Source organism: Phocoena phocoena, chromosome 10, assembly GCF_963924675.1.
Source record: "Phocoena phocoena chromosome 10, mPhoPho1.1, whole genome shotgun sequence".
In the NCBI taxonomy this organism is placed as follows: domain Eukaryota; kingdom Metazoa; phylum Chordata; class Mammalia; order Artiodactyla; family Phocoenidae; genus Phocoena; species Phocoena phocoena.
In genome coordinates this window covers 65,480,262-65,497,904 of record NC_089228.1, presented here as the reverse complement: position 1 = coordinate 65,497,904, position 17,643 = coordinate 65,480,262, and the positions used below count along the sequence as shown (strand labels likewise).

General features: G+C 50.8%; 1 protein-coding gene and 1 non-coding gene across 4 annotated transcripts in view; both read right to left on the bottom strand.

Annotated features, from left to right (window-relative positions):
* Positions 1–17,643, bottom strand: part of PACSIN1 (protein kinase C and casein kinase substrate in neurons 1) — a 29,570-nt gene continuing 11,927 nt past the window's right edge. Inside the window, exons 3-11 of one of the 3 annotated variants that reach the window (XM_065884661.1) lie at positions 5,737–5,861; positions 4,664–4,820; positions 3,477–3,712; positions 2,922–3,077; positions 2,642–2,817; positions 2,148–2,268; positions 1,922–2,049; positions 754–941; positions 1–256 (exon numbers count right to left, since the gene is read on the bottom strand). In XM_065884661.1, coding sequence (XP_065740733.1) covers positions 147–256; positions 754–941; positions 1,922–2,049; positions 2,148–2,268; positions 2,642–2,817; positions 2,922–3,077; positions 3,477–3,712; positions 4,664–4,820; positions 5,737–5,799 — 1,335 coding nt within the window. In that variant the 5' untranslated portion in view covers positions 5,800–5,861 and the 3' untranslated portion in view covers positions 1–146. Of the gene's footprint in view, positions 257–753; positions 1,006–1,921; positions 2,050–2,147; positions 2,269–2,641; positions 2,818–2,921; positions 3,078–3,476; positions 3,713–4,663; positions 4,821–5,736; positions 5,862–17,643 lie in introns of those variants that run through there. The other 2 variants (XM_065884659.1, XM_065884660.1) reach the window with 2 other exon arrangements.
* Positions 10,142–10,214, bottom strand: TRNAR-CCU (transfer RNA arginine (anticodon CCU)). Its single transcript has one exon. It is a non-coding gene; the product is annotated as a tRNA-Arg (tRNA).

The following is a 17,643-nucleotide window of genomic DNA, read 5'->3' as shown; positions in this document are numbered from 1 at the left end:
TTTTGTTCTGTTTTGACTTTTAAAAAAATAAAAGCTTGATTGGAAAATATGTCTGGAACTCTATGGCGAGGGGAGGAGGACAAGAGTGGGCAGGGAGGGGAGGCGGTGGGTGAATAGTGGGAGTGATGTGGAGGGGAGCAGGGTAGCTAGATGGCCTCCACGTAGTTGGCGGGATAGAGGCCCAGCTGCCCGCTGTCCAGCCGCCCGCGGCACCAGCCCTGCTCGTCCTCCTCGCCAAGCTTGGTGAGCTCATCTCCTAGGGAGGGGACACAGAGGAGCTGGTTGACAGGAACTCAGAGAGGACTGACCCCCACCCCCACCTGCTGGGTAAGCCCTCTGATTACACTGGGCTGACCCCAGTGCCCCTCCCATTACTGCCCGGTTGCCAGCCCCCCCCCACCACCACCACGAGATCAGCCCCACCCACACCTCAACACCCACGGGCGGCCCAGCCAACCACCTAATCTCGGCTCCACCCCAGAAACCCAGGCCCCGCCTCCAGCTTCACTGCCCTAGTCCTGTCCGTCCTCCTGGCAGCCCTGCCCTCAGGCTCCGCCCCCAATACTTGTTCTGGCCCTACCCCCACCCTATTCTCGGGTCCAGATTCTGCCCCTGGCACCCAGTTGCCACTCTCAGGCCCTGCCCTTGCTCTCCAATTGAAGTCTTGCCCCCGAGGCACAGGTCGCCCTCCAGGTCTTGGCCGCGCCCATGCGCCAGGCCCCACCCCAGGTTCGACCGGCCCCGCCCCCTTACCAGCCTTGAAGCTGAGCTCGTCCTGCTCCTGGCCGTCGTAGTCGTAGAGCGCCCGCACACGCACTCCCTTGGCGTCTTCATCGAAGGGGTTGGAGCCCCCGTTGGCTTCATTTCCCCCAAATGGATTCCCGCTCTCGTCGTCCGACCACTCAGTGGCGTAAGTCTGGCCCCTGTCGTAGCTGCTAACACTGAGAGGCAGAGAGAGGACCCAGCATGAGTGGCCTCTCACCCTGTCCTTAGGGCTGCCCCCTCCTCCCAACCAGAGCCCTGACCCTAAAGTCCACCAAGGCTGGAGCAAGGACGGGCCTTGTAAGACGGGGTCCGGAGCCAGTGACCCTCACTGACAGCTCTTTAACCAGATGGGAGGCAGGACTATTAGCATTACTCAGCCCTTGAGTGAGGTGGTGCTGAAGGAGACCCCAGAGAACATCTGACCCCTCATCTGAAAGGGGTATTACAACCCAGTGGCTAAGAGTGAGGATTACTAGTACTAGGGATGTAATGTACAACATGATAAAGATAATTCACACTGCTGTATGTTATCTATGAAAGTTACAACAGTAAATCCTAAGAGTTCTCACCACCAGGAAAACAATTCTTTTCGAATTCTTGAACTTTGTATCTATATGAGATGATGGATGCTCACTAAACTTATTGTGATAATCATTTCATGACAGATGTGAGTCAGACCATTATGCTGTACACCGTAACCTTATACAGTGCTATGTATCAATTATATCTCAATAAAACTGGAAGAAAAAAAAACAACACAAGAAAAGAAAGAAAGAAGGCCAAGGCAAATATATGAGTGAGGATTCTGCAGCCAGACCTCTTGGGCATCATATCTTGGCTCTGAGGCTTACTAACCAGCTGTGTGACCTTGGGCAAGTCACTTAACCTCTCTGGGTGTTGATTTCTCCATCTGTAAAATGGGAATATTTACACACTCCTCAGAGTGCTGAGAGACATCAAGGAGCTAATTTATGGAAAATGCTTAGAACAGTACCTGGCACACAGTAGGTGCTCTCATGGGGTTATCTATCACTACCTTTGAGAGGAGCCCAAGCTTGCCATGATTTAGACCATTTCTTGTCTCCTGAGGTAAAACTCAGCTGTCCCAGGATGTGGACCCCCCTGGCCCCCAGGAAGCTCTGTAGGAGGCACTTACCTGCCACGGTCCCCAGCCTGGGATGTGGACTCCACCATCCCAGCAGCATTGGTCAGCACTACCCCCTCTGCCTTCTTGGGCTGTTTCTCCTTCTTGGTGGTGGTGTGCGGGAGGTCTGGGTTCCACTCCTGGGGGGTGTCAGGGGAGCAGTCAGGCTGGGGGGCTGCCCCCCGAGGCTCCTTCCAGCTGTTTCAGATTCCCCTTCCCCATCCCCACACATCCTCACCTCAAACTGGGGCCAATTCATGGGCATGCCAGGGCCGCTGGTGCTGCGGAACCATCTGAGGTCGTCCTGGGCGTCGGCCCCCCGGATGGCCTGCTCCAGCTCCCGGTACACTTGAACGTAGCTGTGCACGGGGGAGATGGAGAGGTGCAGGGCAAGATGCACCATGGCCCCATCTCAGCCTCAGTGAGGGCCAGAGCCTGTTCAGGAGACCAGGGTGCTGGCGTGCCCCCCAGCTGGGAATCAGGCTGCTTCCCAAGGAGCAATCTCTGAGTGGGCAGCTCCAGGTATGCCCAGTGGGCACCTTTCTCCATCCCCACCTTAGCCACTCACCCATCCATCCAAGCATGTTTCTTGAGTATCTGGTGTACGTCAGCTTACACCCAGGCAGCTACTGGCCCCTGCAGCTCCGCCCTCCCCTTCCTGTCACTATAACATAGGGCCCAGGATGCGCTGCTGCCTCTGCCTGTGCCCACCGTGCCGCCACGCCCAGCTACCTGCTATTCTCAGCTAGGTTGAGGTGACGTTTGATGTCTAGCAGCACCTCCTTGAGGAAGACCAGCCTCCTTTCCTCAAATTGCTGGCACTGTTCAAACACCTGCTCCATGCCCTCCATGTACTGGGGTGTGGTCTTGCCCACGTCATCCAGCACCTTCTCATACTTCTCCTGTGTCTATAGGAACCAGGGCAAAGTGGGGGGTGGTGGTGAGAGCCAGGCCTGCAGCTCCCAGCTGCCACCCACTCCAAGGGGCCCTGAGACCCCAGCCCGACCAGCACCTTCTGCACATCCTGCTTGCACTTGTCCACTTTGTCCTGCAGCTTCTTCTGCTGCTCAGGTGTCACCGACTGCTCCGTCTTGCTATTCATCTCCCGGGTCATGGCCAGCTTCTCCTCTTTGCAGGCCAGATGGTAGGCCTTCTTGGCTGCCTCTAGCTGTGGGGAGGGGGGAGAGGGGGCAGGGTGTAAGCAGAAGCAAACGTGGTCACTTTCAACCCCTCCCACCTGCCCACTCCACCGGGAGCTGTGAGCACACATTCTTAAAAGGCGGAAGGGATGCAGGCCCCAGCTCCAGGTATTCAGGAGCAGTGCCCACCCATCTGTGCATTTCCCTGCACCGCCTGCCCCTATGGACACCCTCCCCTCGGGCACTGCAGTGCCTGCCCCATCTGTGGGTGTTTCTCTCTGGCAGGCAGTGCTGCTCTCCTGTGGGCCCAATACCAGCGGGCAGTGCACTGCCTGCCACATCTGTAGAGACCCTCCCTCTGATCAGTCTGCCCCTCTGAGCCCAGCTGCCCAGCCTCGCCCCTTCCGTGGCAGCCGCCCACCAGGCACCTCCTTCATCTTCTTGGCCCAGGGCTTCTGGGCCTTGCGGAAGCCGTCTTCAGCCTCCTTGGTCTCCTTGAAGCCGCCCATGATCTGCTTGTGATAGGCATCCTTCTGCCAGTTCTTGACCTTCTCCAGGTCCTCGTTCAGCAGGCTGTTCTTCACCTCCTGGTGCAGTTCGCTCACCTTGTCCGCCTCCGTCATCATGGCACCCCAGGCCCGTTCCAGGCTGCCATACTGTGGGCCTGAGGAAATGGCCATGTGGTCACGGGGTCCTCATTACCCCTGGCCCAGAGGCTCGCCTCACGCCTCCTTTCTCTAAGGCTTTCCCCATACTTCCCATGGCAGCAGAAATGCCCTCCTCTGCTCTCCCTACAGTTTTATCCATCTTCCAGGGCCCATCTTCCAGGGCCCAAGAACAGCCACCTCCTTCGGGAAGCCTTTTCTGAGTACTCTATCCTCACACACCTCGGCCTCCAGCCCTCATGAATTCTTCTTACAGCGTCCATCTCTGGGCCTACTCCCTGTCTCCCCCATCAACTTGTCAGCCCCATGGGCGGCAGCCTGGACCCCCATGAGCTCTCACAAGCCAGCATAGCACCAGCCACACAGTCGGTGCTCCAGGAATGTTGACTGAAGGTAAAACTGAAGAACCAACTGGTGACAGATAACAGGAAGCCACCGGGACCAGACATCCCACAGGATCTGGACCAGCAAGAACAATTGCTATAATAAAATTTGCATATGGGCCACATTAAACGCCCTGAATTTGATAGCTGAACTATGGTTATGTAAACAAATGTTCTTATTCTTCGGTGATACATGAAGAATTTAGGGTGAAGGGGCATGTCTCTAACTTGAATGGTTCAGAAGAGCTATGCCTATAAATAGAGAGGGAGTGAGAAAACAAACGTGCTAAAATGTGAGCTGGTGAGTCTAGGTGAAAGGTATGTAATTCTCTGTACTATTCTAGCAACTGTTCTCTAAGCTTAAATTATTTCAAAATAAAAAGTTATTTGTTTTTAATCCAACCTAAAATTGCAGAAAGTAGAGTTGACCGGGGACAGGGAGGCCTGCGTGGTTTGGGAGGGGAAGTGTGCAGAGGCAGGGCGCTCCCGGGACCCAGACAGTGGGGGGCCGGTTAGCGCCTGGGGTGTGCGCGAGGGCTGGGCATGGGGCAGGAGGGGGAGGGGCACCTTTCTCGATGAGCTGACGCCAGCGCTTGGCCCAGTCGGTGAGCTGCTGCGCATACGCCTTCTCGATCTTGGCGCGCTCCTGCACGCAGTTCATCAGGTCGTTGCACAGCCGGTGCCCGTCATCGATGCGCTTCACCGTCCGCTTGTAGTTCCCCACCTGGCGGCCGAGCAGCGAGCACGACTCCCGCGGGCTCCCCGCCTCGCCCGCCCGGCCGCCCTGGCCACCCTGTCCTGCAGGGGGCGCCCGCCGGGCCACCCGGCGCTCACACCCTGGGGGCTCTGGACCCTCAAACTGATGGAGACTTGGACACCCCCCCTCACACCCCACCGTCTATACACTGCCTCATCCCACTTTAAACAGAATTTCCTCACTGCCACCAAGTGCAGAAGGATATTTATAATTTGGACTTAGATGAATTATTCATTTTGTACTTGCCGTGCTAAATCTATTATATTTATATAGAGTCATATAAGCGTTGAGCTGATCTGCAGCTTCCTGACACAATATTATGTTTTGTAGACATCTCATTAAACACTTATTAATTTAGGTTTGGCAGTTTTTACTTTGGGTTTTGGAAGCCGATGGAAAATTTCTTTCTGGGTCTCCAATATTTTGGAAGGCTCCTGCAATGCTGACTCCACCTCTTTGTCGCTGCGGGGCTCCCTGAACTTGTACCACTTCTGTGACCAGTGCTCCGCCCCCTGCCCACTGCATAGGGTAGGAGGCGGGGCACGGCTGTGAAAGGCCACGCAAGCTGTAAAGTGCTGCACCTGCCTGCGTGAAGCACAAGGAGTCTGAGCCGCGGCCCCCAGAGCAGGGGGTCAGGAGGGCCCTGTTCCACATCATAAATTCCACAGGATCTCTCCAGGGGCAGCTGTGAGGCAGAGGGGCTCTGGGCTCAATGGTCTGTAGGAACCACTTGGTGGCAACAACTGCCCGCTGGACACGGAGGGCTTTGGAGGGGTCCGTGGGGCTGGGGAGCAAGATCTGAGGTCACGGGTGGGTGGGAGCCTGGACCTCCACACAGCCAGGCTGCCTGGTCCCCAGGACCTGGGGAGCATCTAAGCCTCACCTCCCAGAAGCTGTCGGTGGTCTCCTCTGGAGCGAGCGAGGCCTCATCGTAGGAGCCGGACATGGTGTGGCCGTTGCGGGGTGGACAGGTGTGGAGTGGCGGTCAGCAGGCTGGCTGCTCATGTGCTGGGAGGGCAGGAGAGAGATCCTGGAGATGAGGGCAGCTCCCCGCATGCCCCATTCCAGGCCTGGGGCCCCAACTTGCTGTGGGGGCTCTACAGGCATGAGCTCGCATTGGATGGGGGCTTCCTGCCCAGAGACTGGCTCCCCATCCCTAGGGTAACCCCAAGAGCCACCCTATAGCACCCCTCGTGCCCACCGCTCGGTCTCTCCACCATAAGCCCTTCACTCCACATCCTGTCCCTCCCCTCTCCCCTAAGTCCGTCATCCATCTCAAGCGTGAGCACCTCTTCTCAGAAGCCTGCTGCAACCACCAGAACCATGGTGCCTGCAACTGTTTTTGTGCTCCTGGACTCTTAGAGCTAAAACCTAGGGCCACGTAATTACATATTTGCTTTATATAAATCCGCAGTTTGCTTCACAGACACACACAACTCCTCAAAGCCAGCAATCAGACTTATCTCTGTGCGTGTCCTGCACTCCCTCCCCAGGACCTGGCACCCTGGGGCTCAATGATGAACCGTAGAAGGCTTCTCAATCTGCCCACCTCGGTACTGCCCACCCTGACATAGCTGAATCCTTGCACCTTGTGCAAAAGACCCACCTCAGCTACCCCCCAATCCCCAATTGATGCAGAACCCCTGGTCTCAGCCCCTAGAACCTCCCTGAACCCCCCCCCCACCACCACCTGAAGCCTGGACCCAAGCCCCTTGGAAAGCTGGCAGCAGGGCCCCTCCTACCTCCCACCCAGGCTCAGCACCTCCTCAGTTCTCTGAGCTACTGGGCTCCTGTAAATGCCCTTCCGGCTGCCCTGGTGCCCAGCCTCAAAGCCTCCATTAGCCGCTTACGTATCTCCTGAGTCCCAGACATGTGGCTTCCTGGCCCACAGGTCAGAGCACCGCAATCTGCGTGAACATCAGGGTGGCTGTGTGTGCCACGGATCTGTCAGCAGGCATCACGGCTCTTCAATCTAGGCCATGTGCTGCCCCCGGGCCAGGGCAGGCACTGCCCTACTCCCATCCCCCAGTCCTCATTGCCACCCTGGACAAGAATGGCTCAGTAGTTAGGAGACAGGACTCAGAGAGCTAGGGGTCTGGTCTTCAAAGGGGCAGCGAGTCCAGGCTGGGCCTGACTCTGAAATGGAGCAGGACCCTATGATCCTTGCTGCCCATGTCCTCAGCCTGCCTTTTGTCTGTGGAAAAACTTTAGCCAAACAGTAAAGTTTAATCAGATAAGTGAGAAAATGCAGAAACAAGACTAAAAATCTGAGTCTAAACAAGTCCAACAAGAGAAAATAGTAATAGTTTAGTCATTAAGCATAGTCAAGGACCTTTAGTTCTTCTTCAAGGGCTATAGATAATATTCTGAGCCATATCCTGTGAGCTGTCTTACAGATACTAAAACCCCCACCAGGTGGAAGAAGTTAACTACATGATGACCAGGCTGTAGCCATGACGTAAGCTGCCACAATTCCAAGAGCTGGCCTCAAAGAAACGGGAACAAACCGACCCTGGAACCGAAGACTAACCGTACGTAATCAAGATGACACTGGTCAGGCCACCGATGACCAATTTCAAGATGACTGTCACAGCTGACTGTGCTGTTTCTGCAAGTAGCCCCTTCCCTTCACCTATAGAAGCTCTTGCCCACTGATTGTCAGTGGGGGAGAATTGGCCTTTGGACAGGAATCCGCCCTCCCCCCAGGTTGCTGGCCTCCAAAATAAAGCAAACTTTCCTTTCCACCAAACTTGCCTCTTAATTGGCTTTACAGCAGCGAGCAGCCAGATCCCCAATTTCGGTAACAGTTTTTGGCACCCGACGTAGGGCTGCCGCACTCTCACAGCATCTGGCTCCCCGGGGTTTTCCCGAGCAGACCCGCCCACCATGACCGTGTGCTGGGATGGCTGCGAGGAGCCCGCTGCTCGTGGCTAGCTGGTCCTGAGAGAGGGATTTGTGGGGGCGCTCCTACCCAAAACCATTTGTTTCAGGAATCCTCCCTGTTTCTCCCCTGCTCAGCACTGGCTGCCAATGTACGTTTTTCCTTGGTGGAACGGAAACATGCATCTAGACGAGCTGACAAGCTCCAAGACAGAGTAAGTCCACTGGTGTGTACCCAGGCAAACTTCTATTTTGAGCACAAAGTGCTATCTGGGCATTTTGCCAATTGGTTCTGACATGTGTCTGACACTGAGGACCATTTGTGTTGGGGAAATATTTGTTTGGGACTCTGTACCAGTCATCCTCTTGGAGGATTTGTGACAGTTCTGTCTTCTGGTGTGTGAGTGTATATATATTCCATTTGTGTGACTGGAAAAATTTTAGCTATGAGATTATGGCTAAAGAAAAAAGACAATTTTTTTTTGGCCACACTGCTTGACATACAGGATTCTAGTTCCCTGAACAGGGATCGAACCTGTGTCCCCTGCAGTGGAAGCACAGAGTCTCAAGAACTGGACCACCAGGGAAGTCCCAAAGATACTTTTTGTTACCAATATAAGACAACAGTATTCTTTAGACTCTGGAGAAAATTGGTTAAGATGAAACTCTTTTGAAATTCCAAGAGTTTTGAAATTCTTCTGGTTCTTTCTGCATCTGCAGTTTGAGAAAGCTAGCTTGATAAAATACTCTTTTCAGAATTCTGACCCTCAGAGAACAAAAATATGCCTAGGAGAAAACTTGAAGTTAACTCTTATCATGTCCTTGGAATACAAACACAGCCCACTTTGCCTGAGACTTCAGCCTTGGGTTAATTAGTAGAACTTCAAAAGATGTTTGGGTTTATTAAACATGCATCTTGTACCACAATAAAGAGAAACTATGCTATGCGAAAAAATGTGAGTTTTTAGAGGTTATGGAATATGTTCTTTTAAAAATTAATTATTTTATTTTTGGCTGCGTTGGGTCTTCATTGCTGCGTGCAGGCTTTCTGTAGTTGCGGCGAGTGGGGGCTACTCTTCGTTGCAGTGGACGGGCTTCTCATTGTGGTGGCTTCTTTTGTTGTGGAGCATGGGATCTAGTTGCACAGGCTTCAGTAGTTGTGGCGGGCGGGCTCAGTAGTTGTGGCTCGCATGCTCCAGAGCGCAGGCTCAGTAGTTATGGCACATGGGCTTAGCTGCTCCACGGCATGTGGGAGCTTCCTGGACCAGGGATTGAACCCGTGTCCCCTGCATTGGCAGGTGGATTCTCAACCACTGTGCCACCAGGAAAGTCCCAGAATATGTTCTTAAGTTTGCCAGTCAGTAAATGCTGGTATAACAGTTCAATTACTTATTTCTTGGTTTTGTTAAGGCTTTTAAGTGTTAAAAACTGAAATATGTAATTAAAGCTACTAAAAATGATAAGGGAAGCATTTCAGTGTGTAAAGCAAGTAGGATATGCATGGTCGGCAGAGAAGGTATAAAGAATGGAGATATTTTTGTTGAGGAAAGATGATGGTAATAATCTTGTCCTAGAGCTGGTTATTTCTGGATGGGGAAATCATATGGATACAAAAGTGATAAAAGGTTTGCAAAAAAAGGGAACCTTGAGAAAAGAATTTTGTACACTGTCAGGAGTGATTAAGATTAGATTGGATTTAATTAGGTAAATATCTATAGTAAGCTGGTAAAGACTGGAATTTGGTTTCTTTCTCCCTGTTAAGAGAACAAATTTTCCTGGAATACTGAGCTGCTTTTAATAACAGATTATAAGTTTCTTTCTTTTTTTTTAAAATAACACCAATATTTTTTAAATTAATTAATTAATTTATTTTTTGGCTGCATTGGGTCTTCATTGCAGCGCATGGGCTTTCTCTAGTAGCAGGGGCTACTCTTCGTTGCAGTTTGCAGGCTTCTCATTGCGGTGGCTTCTCTTGTTGTAGAGCACGGGCTCTAGGCGCGCCGGCTTCAGTAGTTGTGGCACACAGGCTCTAGAGCACAGGCTCAGTAGTCGTGGTGCACGGGCTTAGTTGCTCCACAGCATGTGGGATCTTCCCGGACCAGGGCTCGAACCTGTGTCCCCTGCATTGGCAGGCGGATTCTTAACCACTGTGCCACCAGGGAAGCCCATAAGTTTCTTTCTCTAGCCAACTTTGAGTATTCCAAAAGGCCCCTAGGCATCTCAGAAGAAATATTAAAGCAACTAGGATTTCGTAAGTTAAATTATATGGACAACATTTGATAACTTTCAGATCATACTGCTGAACTGGGTAAGAAATTTAAAGAATTCTAATGAAAAGCTATTGTTTTGCTTCAAACCATATACGTATATATGTATTTGGCTGTGCCGTGCAGCATGCAGGATCTTAGTTCCCTGACCAGGGATTGAACCTGTGTCCCCTGCATTAGGAGTGCAGAGTCTTAACCACTGGACTGCCAAGGAAGTCCCTAAAACCATATTTTTGACCCCAATGCTCAGGATGGAAAAAATTGGCTAGTTAAGTTATCATAGAGTATAATTACTGATGATGTGTATCACTGCTGGCTTTAAGTTTACTACTAAAAGCACATGTACAGGGACTTCCCTGGTGACACAGAGGTTAAGACTCTATGCTCATAATGCAGGGGGCCCAGGTTTGATCCCTGGTCTGGGAACTAGATCCCACATGCATGCCTCAACTAAGAGTTTGCATGCCACAACTAAGGGGCCCTCGAGCCGCAACTAAGGAGCCCACCTGCCGCAACTAAGACACAATGCAACCAAATAAATATTTTTTAAAAATAAAAGAATATGGGGCTTCCCTGGTGGCGCAGTGGTTGAGAATCTGCCTGCTAATGCAGGGGACACGGGTTCGAGCCCTGGTCTGGGAAGATCCCACATGCCGCGGAGCAATTAGGCCCGTGAGCCACAACTGCTGAGCCTGCGCGTCTGGAGCCTGTGCTCCGCAACAAGAGAGGCCACGACAGTGAGAGGCCTGTGCACCGCGATGAAGAGTGGCCCCCACTGGCCACAACTAGAGAAAGCCCTTGCACAGAAACGAAGACCCAACACAGCCAAAAATAAAAATAAATAAATTAAATGAAGGCTCAACATTAAAAATATATATATTTGAAAAAAAAATAAAAGAATAAAAAATAAAAGCACATGTACAGTGCTTGTGTGACAATTAGGTATTAGTGCTAAAATGTGTAGCATATAAAATGTTTCCCCATCAGCATACCCCTGTATTAGTTTGTTATGTCTGATTAGTTTTCCCCCATCATGGATAACTAGGCCAATATATAACCAAAAAGTAGGTCTAGCACTGAGGGACATGAATGAACCCAGAGCAGGCAATGGAGCTACATCTGGCAGTGCTGGAAAAATATATTGATTATCAATGCTTTCTATGCAAACATTTGCAGTTAAAGTGGGGGGGAAACGATGGAAGAAATTTTCACATATTGAGGTATGGGGAAGTCATTCTGGCTTACACATGATTTAATATGAACTTTAGACTAACCAAAACAGCCTGTTTGTGGCCTAGTAAACATACATTGTATATCTGCTTTAACGACTAAGGGAAAAAAAACAACAACACATTCAGAGAATAATACAAAGATGCATTTTTACTGTTATCCTCATTGTAATATGTCTACTAATTTTCAAATGTTTGTCCAGGTACTATGACAAGTAATCAAAGAGAGAGTTAATGTTTTCATAATATAAAATGTTGGGGACTTCCCCAGTGGCGCAGTGGTTAAGAATCTACCTGCTTGGGCTTCCCTGGTGGCGCAGTGGTTGGGAGTCCGCCTGCTGATGCAGGGGACACGGGTTCGTGCCCCGGTCCGAGAAGATCCCACATGCCGCGGAGCGGCTGGGCCCGTGAGCCATGGCCGCTGGGCCTGCGCGTCCGGAGCCTGTGCTCCGCAACGGGAGAGGCCACGACAGTGAGATGCCCGTGTACCGCAAAAAAAAAAAAAAAAGAATCTACCTGCCAATGCAGGGGACATGGATTCGATCCCTGGTCCGGGAAGATCCCACATGCTGCAGAGCAACTAAGCCCGTGCGAGACAACTACTGAGCCTGTGCTCTTGAGCCCGCGAGCCACAACTACTGAACCTGCGTGCCACAACTACTGAAGCCTGCGTACCTAGGGTCCACGCTCTGCAACGAGAAGCCACCACAATGAGAAGACCGCACACTGCAACAAAGAGTAGCCCCCACTTGTCACAACTAGAGAAAGCCCGCGCGCAGCAACGAAGACCCAACGCAGCCAATAAATAAATTTTAAAAAAAATGTTGATGCTAAGCTTGCAACTTGAGATTATTTCCAACTCTGTGTCCATTCCCAAAATGAGGCAGGACTATGCCCCACTTCAGCAGGAAGTAGCGAGAGCAGTTGTTGCCCCATTCACTCAAAGATTTGGGGGAAACTGGAACAGAAATGGGACTAAAACAGAATTCCTCTACCAAGTTTACAATTAACCTCTCTATCCAAAACTTTATTCCCTTTCTTGTTTTGTACCTGACCCTCCTCAATACTAAGGAGTATCAAAGAAAACGGGGTATTGAAATGGAGCAGGACCCTATGGTCCTTGCCCCACATGTCCTCAGCCTGCCTTTTGAGTGTGGAAAAACTTTAGCCACAGAGTAAGTTTAATCAGAGAAGTGAGAAAATGAAGAAACAAAGGAAAACAGTCCAATAAGACTAAATAATAATAGATTAGTCATTAAGCATAGTCAAGGACCATTAGTTCCTCCTCAAGGGCTATAGATAATACTCTGAGCCATATCCTATGAGCTGTCTTATAGATACTAAAACCCCACCAGGTGGAAGAAGTTACCTACATGATGACCAGGCTCTAGCCATGACATAAGCTGAGAACTGGCCTCAATTCTGAGAGCTTGCCTCAAAGAAATGGGAATAAACCAACCCTGGAACTGAAGATTAACTGTAGTTAAAATAATCAAGATGCTCTATGTCAAAAAAACAAACAAGCCAATCAGAAACTGGACAGAAGATCCAAATAGACATTTCTCCAAAGAAGACACAGAGATGGCCAAAAAGCACATGAAAAGATGCTCAATATCACTAATTATCAGAGAAATGCAAATCAAAACTACAGTGAGGTATCACCTCACACTGGTCAGAATGGCCATATCAAAAAGTCTACAAACAATAAATGCTGGAGAGGGTGTGGAGAAAAGGGAACCCTCCTACACTATTGGTGGGAATGTAAATTGGTATAGTCACTATGGAAAATAGTATGGAGGTTCCTTAAAAAAACAAAAATAGAGCTACCATATGGTCCAGCAATCGCACTCCTGGGCATATACCCGAAGAAAACCATACTTCAAAAAGACATGTGGGCTTCCCTGGTGACGCAGTGGTTAACAGTCTGCCTGCCAATGCTGGGGACACGGGTTCAAGCCCTGGTCCGGGAAGATCCCACATGCTGCGGAGCAACTAGGCCATGCACCACAGCTGCTAAGCCTGCACTCTGGAGCCCGCGAGCCACAATTGCTGAGCCCGTGTGCCACAACTACTGAAGCCTGCGCGCCTGGAGCCCGTGCTCCACAACAAGAGAGGCCACTGCAATGAGAAGCCCGCGCACCGCAACGAGGAGTGGCCCCTGCTCACCACAATTAGAGAAAGCCCATGCACAGCAACAAAGACCCAATGCTGCCAAAAATAAGTATATATATAAAAAGACACATGCACCCCAATATTCATTGCAGCACTATCTACAATAGCCAAGACGTGAAAGCAACCCAAATGTCCATCCACAGAGGAATGGATAAAGAAAATGTGGTACATATATACAATAGAATATTACTCAGCCACAAAAAAGAACGAAATAATGCCATTTGCAGCAATATGGATGGACCTAGAGATTATCATACTAAGTGAAGTTAAGTCAGACAGAGAAAGACAAACATCATATGATATCACTCATATGTGGAATCTAATTTTTTTTAAATGATACAAATGAACTTATTTATAAAACAGAAACAGACTCACAGATTTCTAAAACAAACTTATGGTTACCAAAGGGGAAACATGGCGGTGGGGGGGAGGATAAATTAGGAGTTTACGATTAACATACACACACTATTATATATAAAATAGATAACCAACAAGGACCTACAGCACAGGGAACTCTACTCAATATTCTGTAATAACCTATATGGGTAAAAAATTGGAAAAAGAACAAATATACTATATGTATAACTGAATGACCTTGCTGTACACCTGAAACTGGCACAACACTGTAAATCAACTCTACACCAATAGAAAATTAAAAAAAAAAAAACCAAGATGACGCTGATTAAACCACTGCATGACCAATTTCAAGATGACTGTCAGAAGCGAATGCTGTTTCTGCATGTAGCCCCTTCCGTCTGTCTATAAAAGTTCTTGCCTACTGATTGTCATTGGGGGCGGGGGGTTGGCATTTGGACAGGAATCCACCCTCCCCCAACAGGTTGCCGGCCTCTGAAATAAAGCAAACTTTCCTTTCCAGCAACCTTGCCTTTTAGTTGGCTTTAGAGTGGCGAGTAGCTGGACTCCACTTTCAGTAACAACACTACTAGGAGCTGTGAGCCTTGAGCAAGGGACAGCTCACTACTTCTGCACCGCAGCCTTGGACACTGTGAACCCTGACCAGTGAGGATGCTGGGCTCTGCAAGATTCAGCCCAACCAGGGGATCCAGGCTGGCCCTCAGGCTCTGGGCAGACACGTGGCACCAACACCTAAGGATACTTGGTCAAGGGTGTCCCTCCCCTTCTCGGGCCTCAGCTTCCCCATCTGTTCAGAGGCTGGTGCTCTTTTGCTCCTTGCTCCTCTCAGGCACTAAATATATTTTGTTCCTTTTGCCTTAGCAAAGCCTCAGACACACCTTCCCACACTCACGCACAGTGGTGGTAGGTGGGCAGGAAGGCAGCTGAATTCATCAAGGGACAAAGAAATGAGTCTAATTTTTTTTTCTTCTTCATTTGGCACTTTTCACTTATAAAGCAGTACTTGCTTCATAAAGAACATTTTGAATTTAGGTTTGAAGAAGTAAAGGGCAGGGATATTTAATGAAAGACTTAGACCATCTAGAACCCTTGGAGTCACAGAGCTCTGCTCTTTGGGATCTCCAGCACGTACAGCTGTTAGCAGCTGGCGGTGGGGGCGGGAGGGGGGGTAGGGACATTTGGTTATGGGAGCAACGGCGACACGGTTGAACCCACCCCTGGTAGTGGGGAAGTGACTCCACACAAGCTTGACGGAGGGCAACTTGGTGCTCTCTCCCACCCTTAGAGGCACACACCCTTCACCCAGCAGCACCACCCCTAGGAATTTACCTGGAAGGTAGTGCCACCCAATTTTATCTACTGCAGCACTGCTTGTAAAAACCAAAGGCTGGAAACAACCCAGATGTGCGGCCGCAGGGGACCAGTTAAGTAATTTACCATGCAGGCCCGCAACACAATGCTCCGGTCTTGAATGGAACCCTCCAAGCCATGTCACTAAAGCAGAACGAGCCAGGTTCAGCACAGTGTGGCTGGATGCTTCCATTTTTATGGGGGGAAACATATGAGCAGAGAATATTTTTGGAAAGCTGAGTAATGGTAGTTGCCTTCAGGGAACTAGGTGGCTGGGGAACGGGAACAGGGAGGGATTTTTCACCATGGGTCCTTTTGTGTCCTTTAGATTTTGCCTTGCATAAATTGTATATTTTTTTAAAAGCCTCCAGCCAGTGCTGGAGAAGAGCTGAGGGAGCTGGGAGCCAGGATCGAGGGTGCACTTGAGCCGTGGAGGGAGGGGACAGAGCAGTGCAGATCTGGCAAGTCAGGCTAGAAGGGAATGCAAGAAGGCAGAGGCCACTCTCCACCTTGTCCAGATCCAGGGAGGGTGGGACTGGCTGCGGCCCCACCCTGGGTGTAGGCAGGGTTTCCCAGCCTCCCGGCTGAGGTAGCACGTCTAGTAGAAATAGCTCTACCCTTGGGGTCCCTGCTCTGCCACCAAACTGCTGTGTGACTCACATGGCCTTGCTGTGAAATGTGGGTGATGCAATCAGACTTAAGGATTAGATGAGCCAGCGGTGAGGGTCCAGCCCACACCCTGGGAAAGACCCACACAGAGGTGGCCCAGGAAGACAGGCAGGCAGCGTCAGGGAAGGGACGTGGGAGGGGGCATGGGAGCACCCCATCACCCCGTGGCCAGACATGCCACCCCACCCCGCCCTCCTCCAAATCGGCCGCACACCGGCACCCAGGGGCTTAACTCTGGCAAATGCCAGGTCCTTCCTGAATGGCGGTCAAGGGCTGCCATCACTGAGAGTGCGGCATCTCTCAGGTCAGGAAGCTGGCGTGGCCGCGATCTGCTGCTCCCGGTGGACAAGCCCCATCCGCTCTCAGCTGTCCTCAGCCCACCAAACGGGCACAACGCCTATCTGACTTTTCTCATTGTGGTTGTAAAGCTACTGTGGTCCTGGAAGCCCTGTATCGTTAATAATAACAGCTGGCATTTATGGAGCACAGACTTGGTGCCAGGGCCTGTCGGCATGTCTCAGTGCCTCTAATCCCCACTGCAGCCCTGTAAGGCGGGGGCCGTTCTCACCCCCACATTGTAGATGAGCGCCCAGAGGCTGAGACCCGACTGAAAGAGCCTGTCAGCTCTCACTTCTGATTTGTCACCTCTGTTGCTGGAATAGGGGTGAGAGTCCCATTTCAGGATGGGCCCTCTCTGTCTGTGGAGCCAGGGAAGGTGCCGGGCCTTTCTCACCCCCGAGGATGCTGTAGCCCTTGGCACACATGTGGCACGGGTGGTATTGGGCTCTGGCCCCAGCTTGACCTCTTTTACCAGTGAGATCTCGGCCGGGTTGCGTCATGGGTGTCTCAGTTTTCTTACTCGTATGATGAGAAAACAACACTTGAGTCTTCAAAGAGCAAATGATAAAAGGGTGGTAAGTTCGTTTTGAAAAACACAGATCACTATGGAAATTTGAAGTTTTAATGCAGGCCTTGAACTTGCCTTTAAGGAGAAAAGAGCCTGAAGGTGAAAGGTGTTCCCCCTCAGGCCCCAGGCCCACTGCCAGCTGCCTCTAAAAGACCTTGGGGGGCAGAGGCCTTGGTCATGTTCCCTTGACCCCTGGCTTGGAGAAGGGATAGAGAAATTAAAAGCATGAGCCCAGGGAGGGCAGGGGGGTGTGGACGGCACCGTGTAGATTCCTAGGCATTAGCCACTAACAACCACAGGCCTCGGAGTCACCCAGCTCCTCTTTCTTCTCGCACCCCACACCCAACCCATCAGCAGGTCCTGAGCAGTGCCTGGCACGTAGTAAGTGCACGATCCTTATTTGTAGAATGATGAATAAATGCTAAGGACCTTCTGGAACATTCCTTCATTAAATAGCAGAAACACTGAATTCTGTACCCTAGAGCCAAACATAGTCACCTGCACACAGTCGGTGTTCAATCAATGTTGATAATGATGGTGACACAACCAAGAGCCAAATCCCAGAGGAGGGGGTCCCAGATCCCTCCTGTCCTCTGTTTCCGAGCCCCTCCTCTCCTCTTGGTCAACCCTCAGGGTCCAGTTCCAGGGTGTCTTCCTCCTTGATCCCCCGTGATGATTCTGCCCTCGGGATGGTGCCCTCCATCCCTAGGGATCCCGCAGCACAGACAGAATAGGTAGCAATCGGGCTGTCACGTCACCCTCTCTTCACTCTCTCTTCATATTAACCACAACCATTTTTGAATACCTACTATGTGCCAACCTCTTGATGCACTTTATTTCTAATTCTCATAACAACCCATTGAGATGGGTGGTGACTTCCCTGCCCTCTCTGAGACTCAGAGAGGTTAAATAACATGTCCAAGGTCACACAGCAGGGAGGA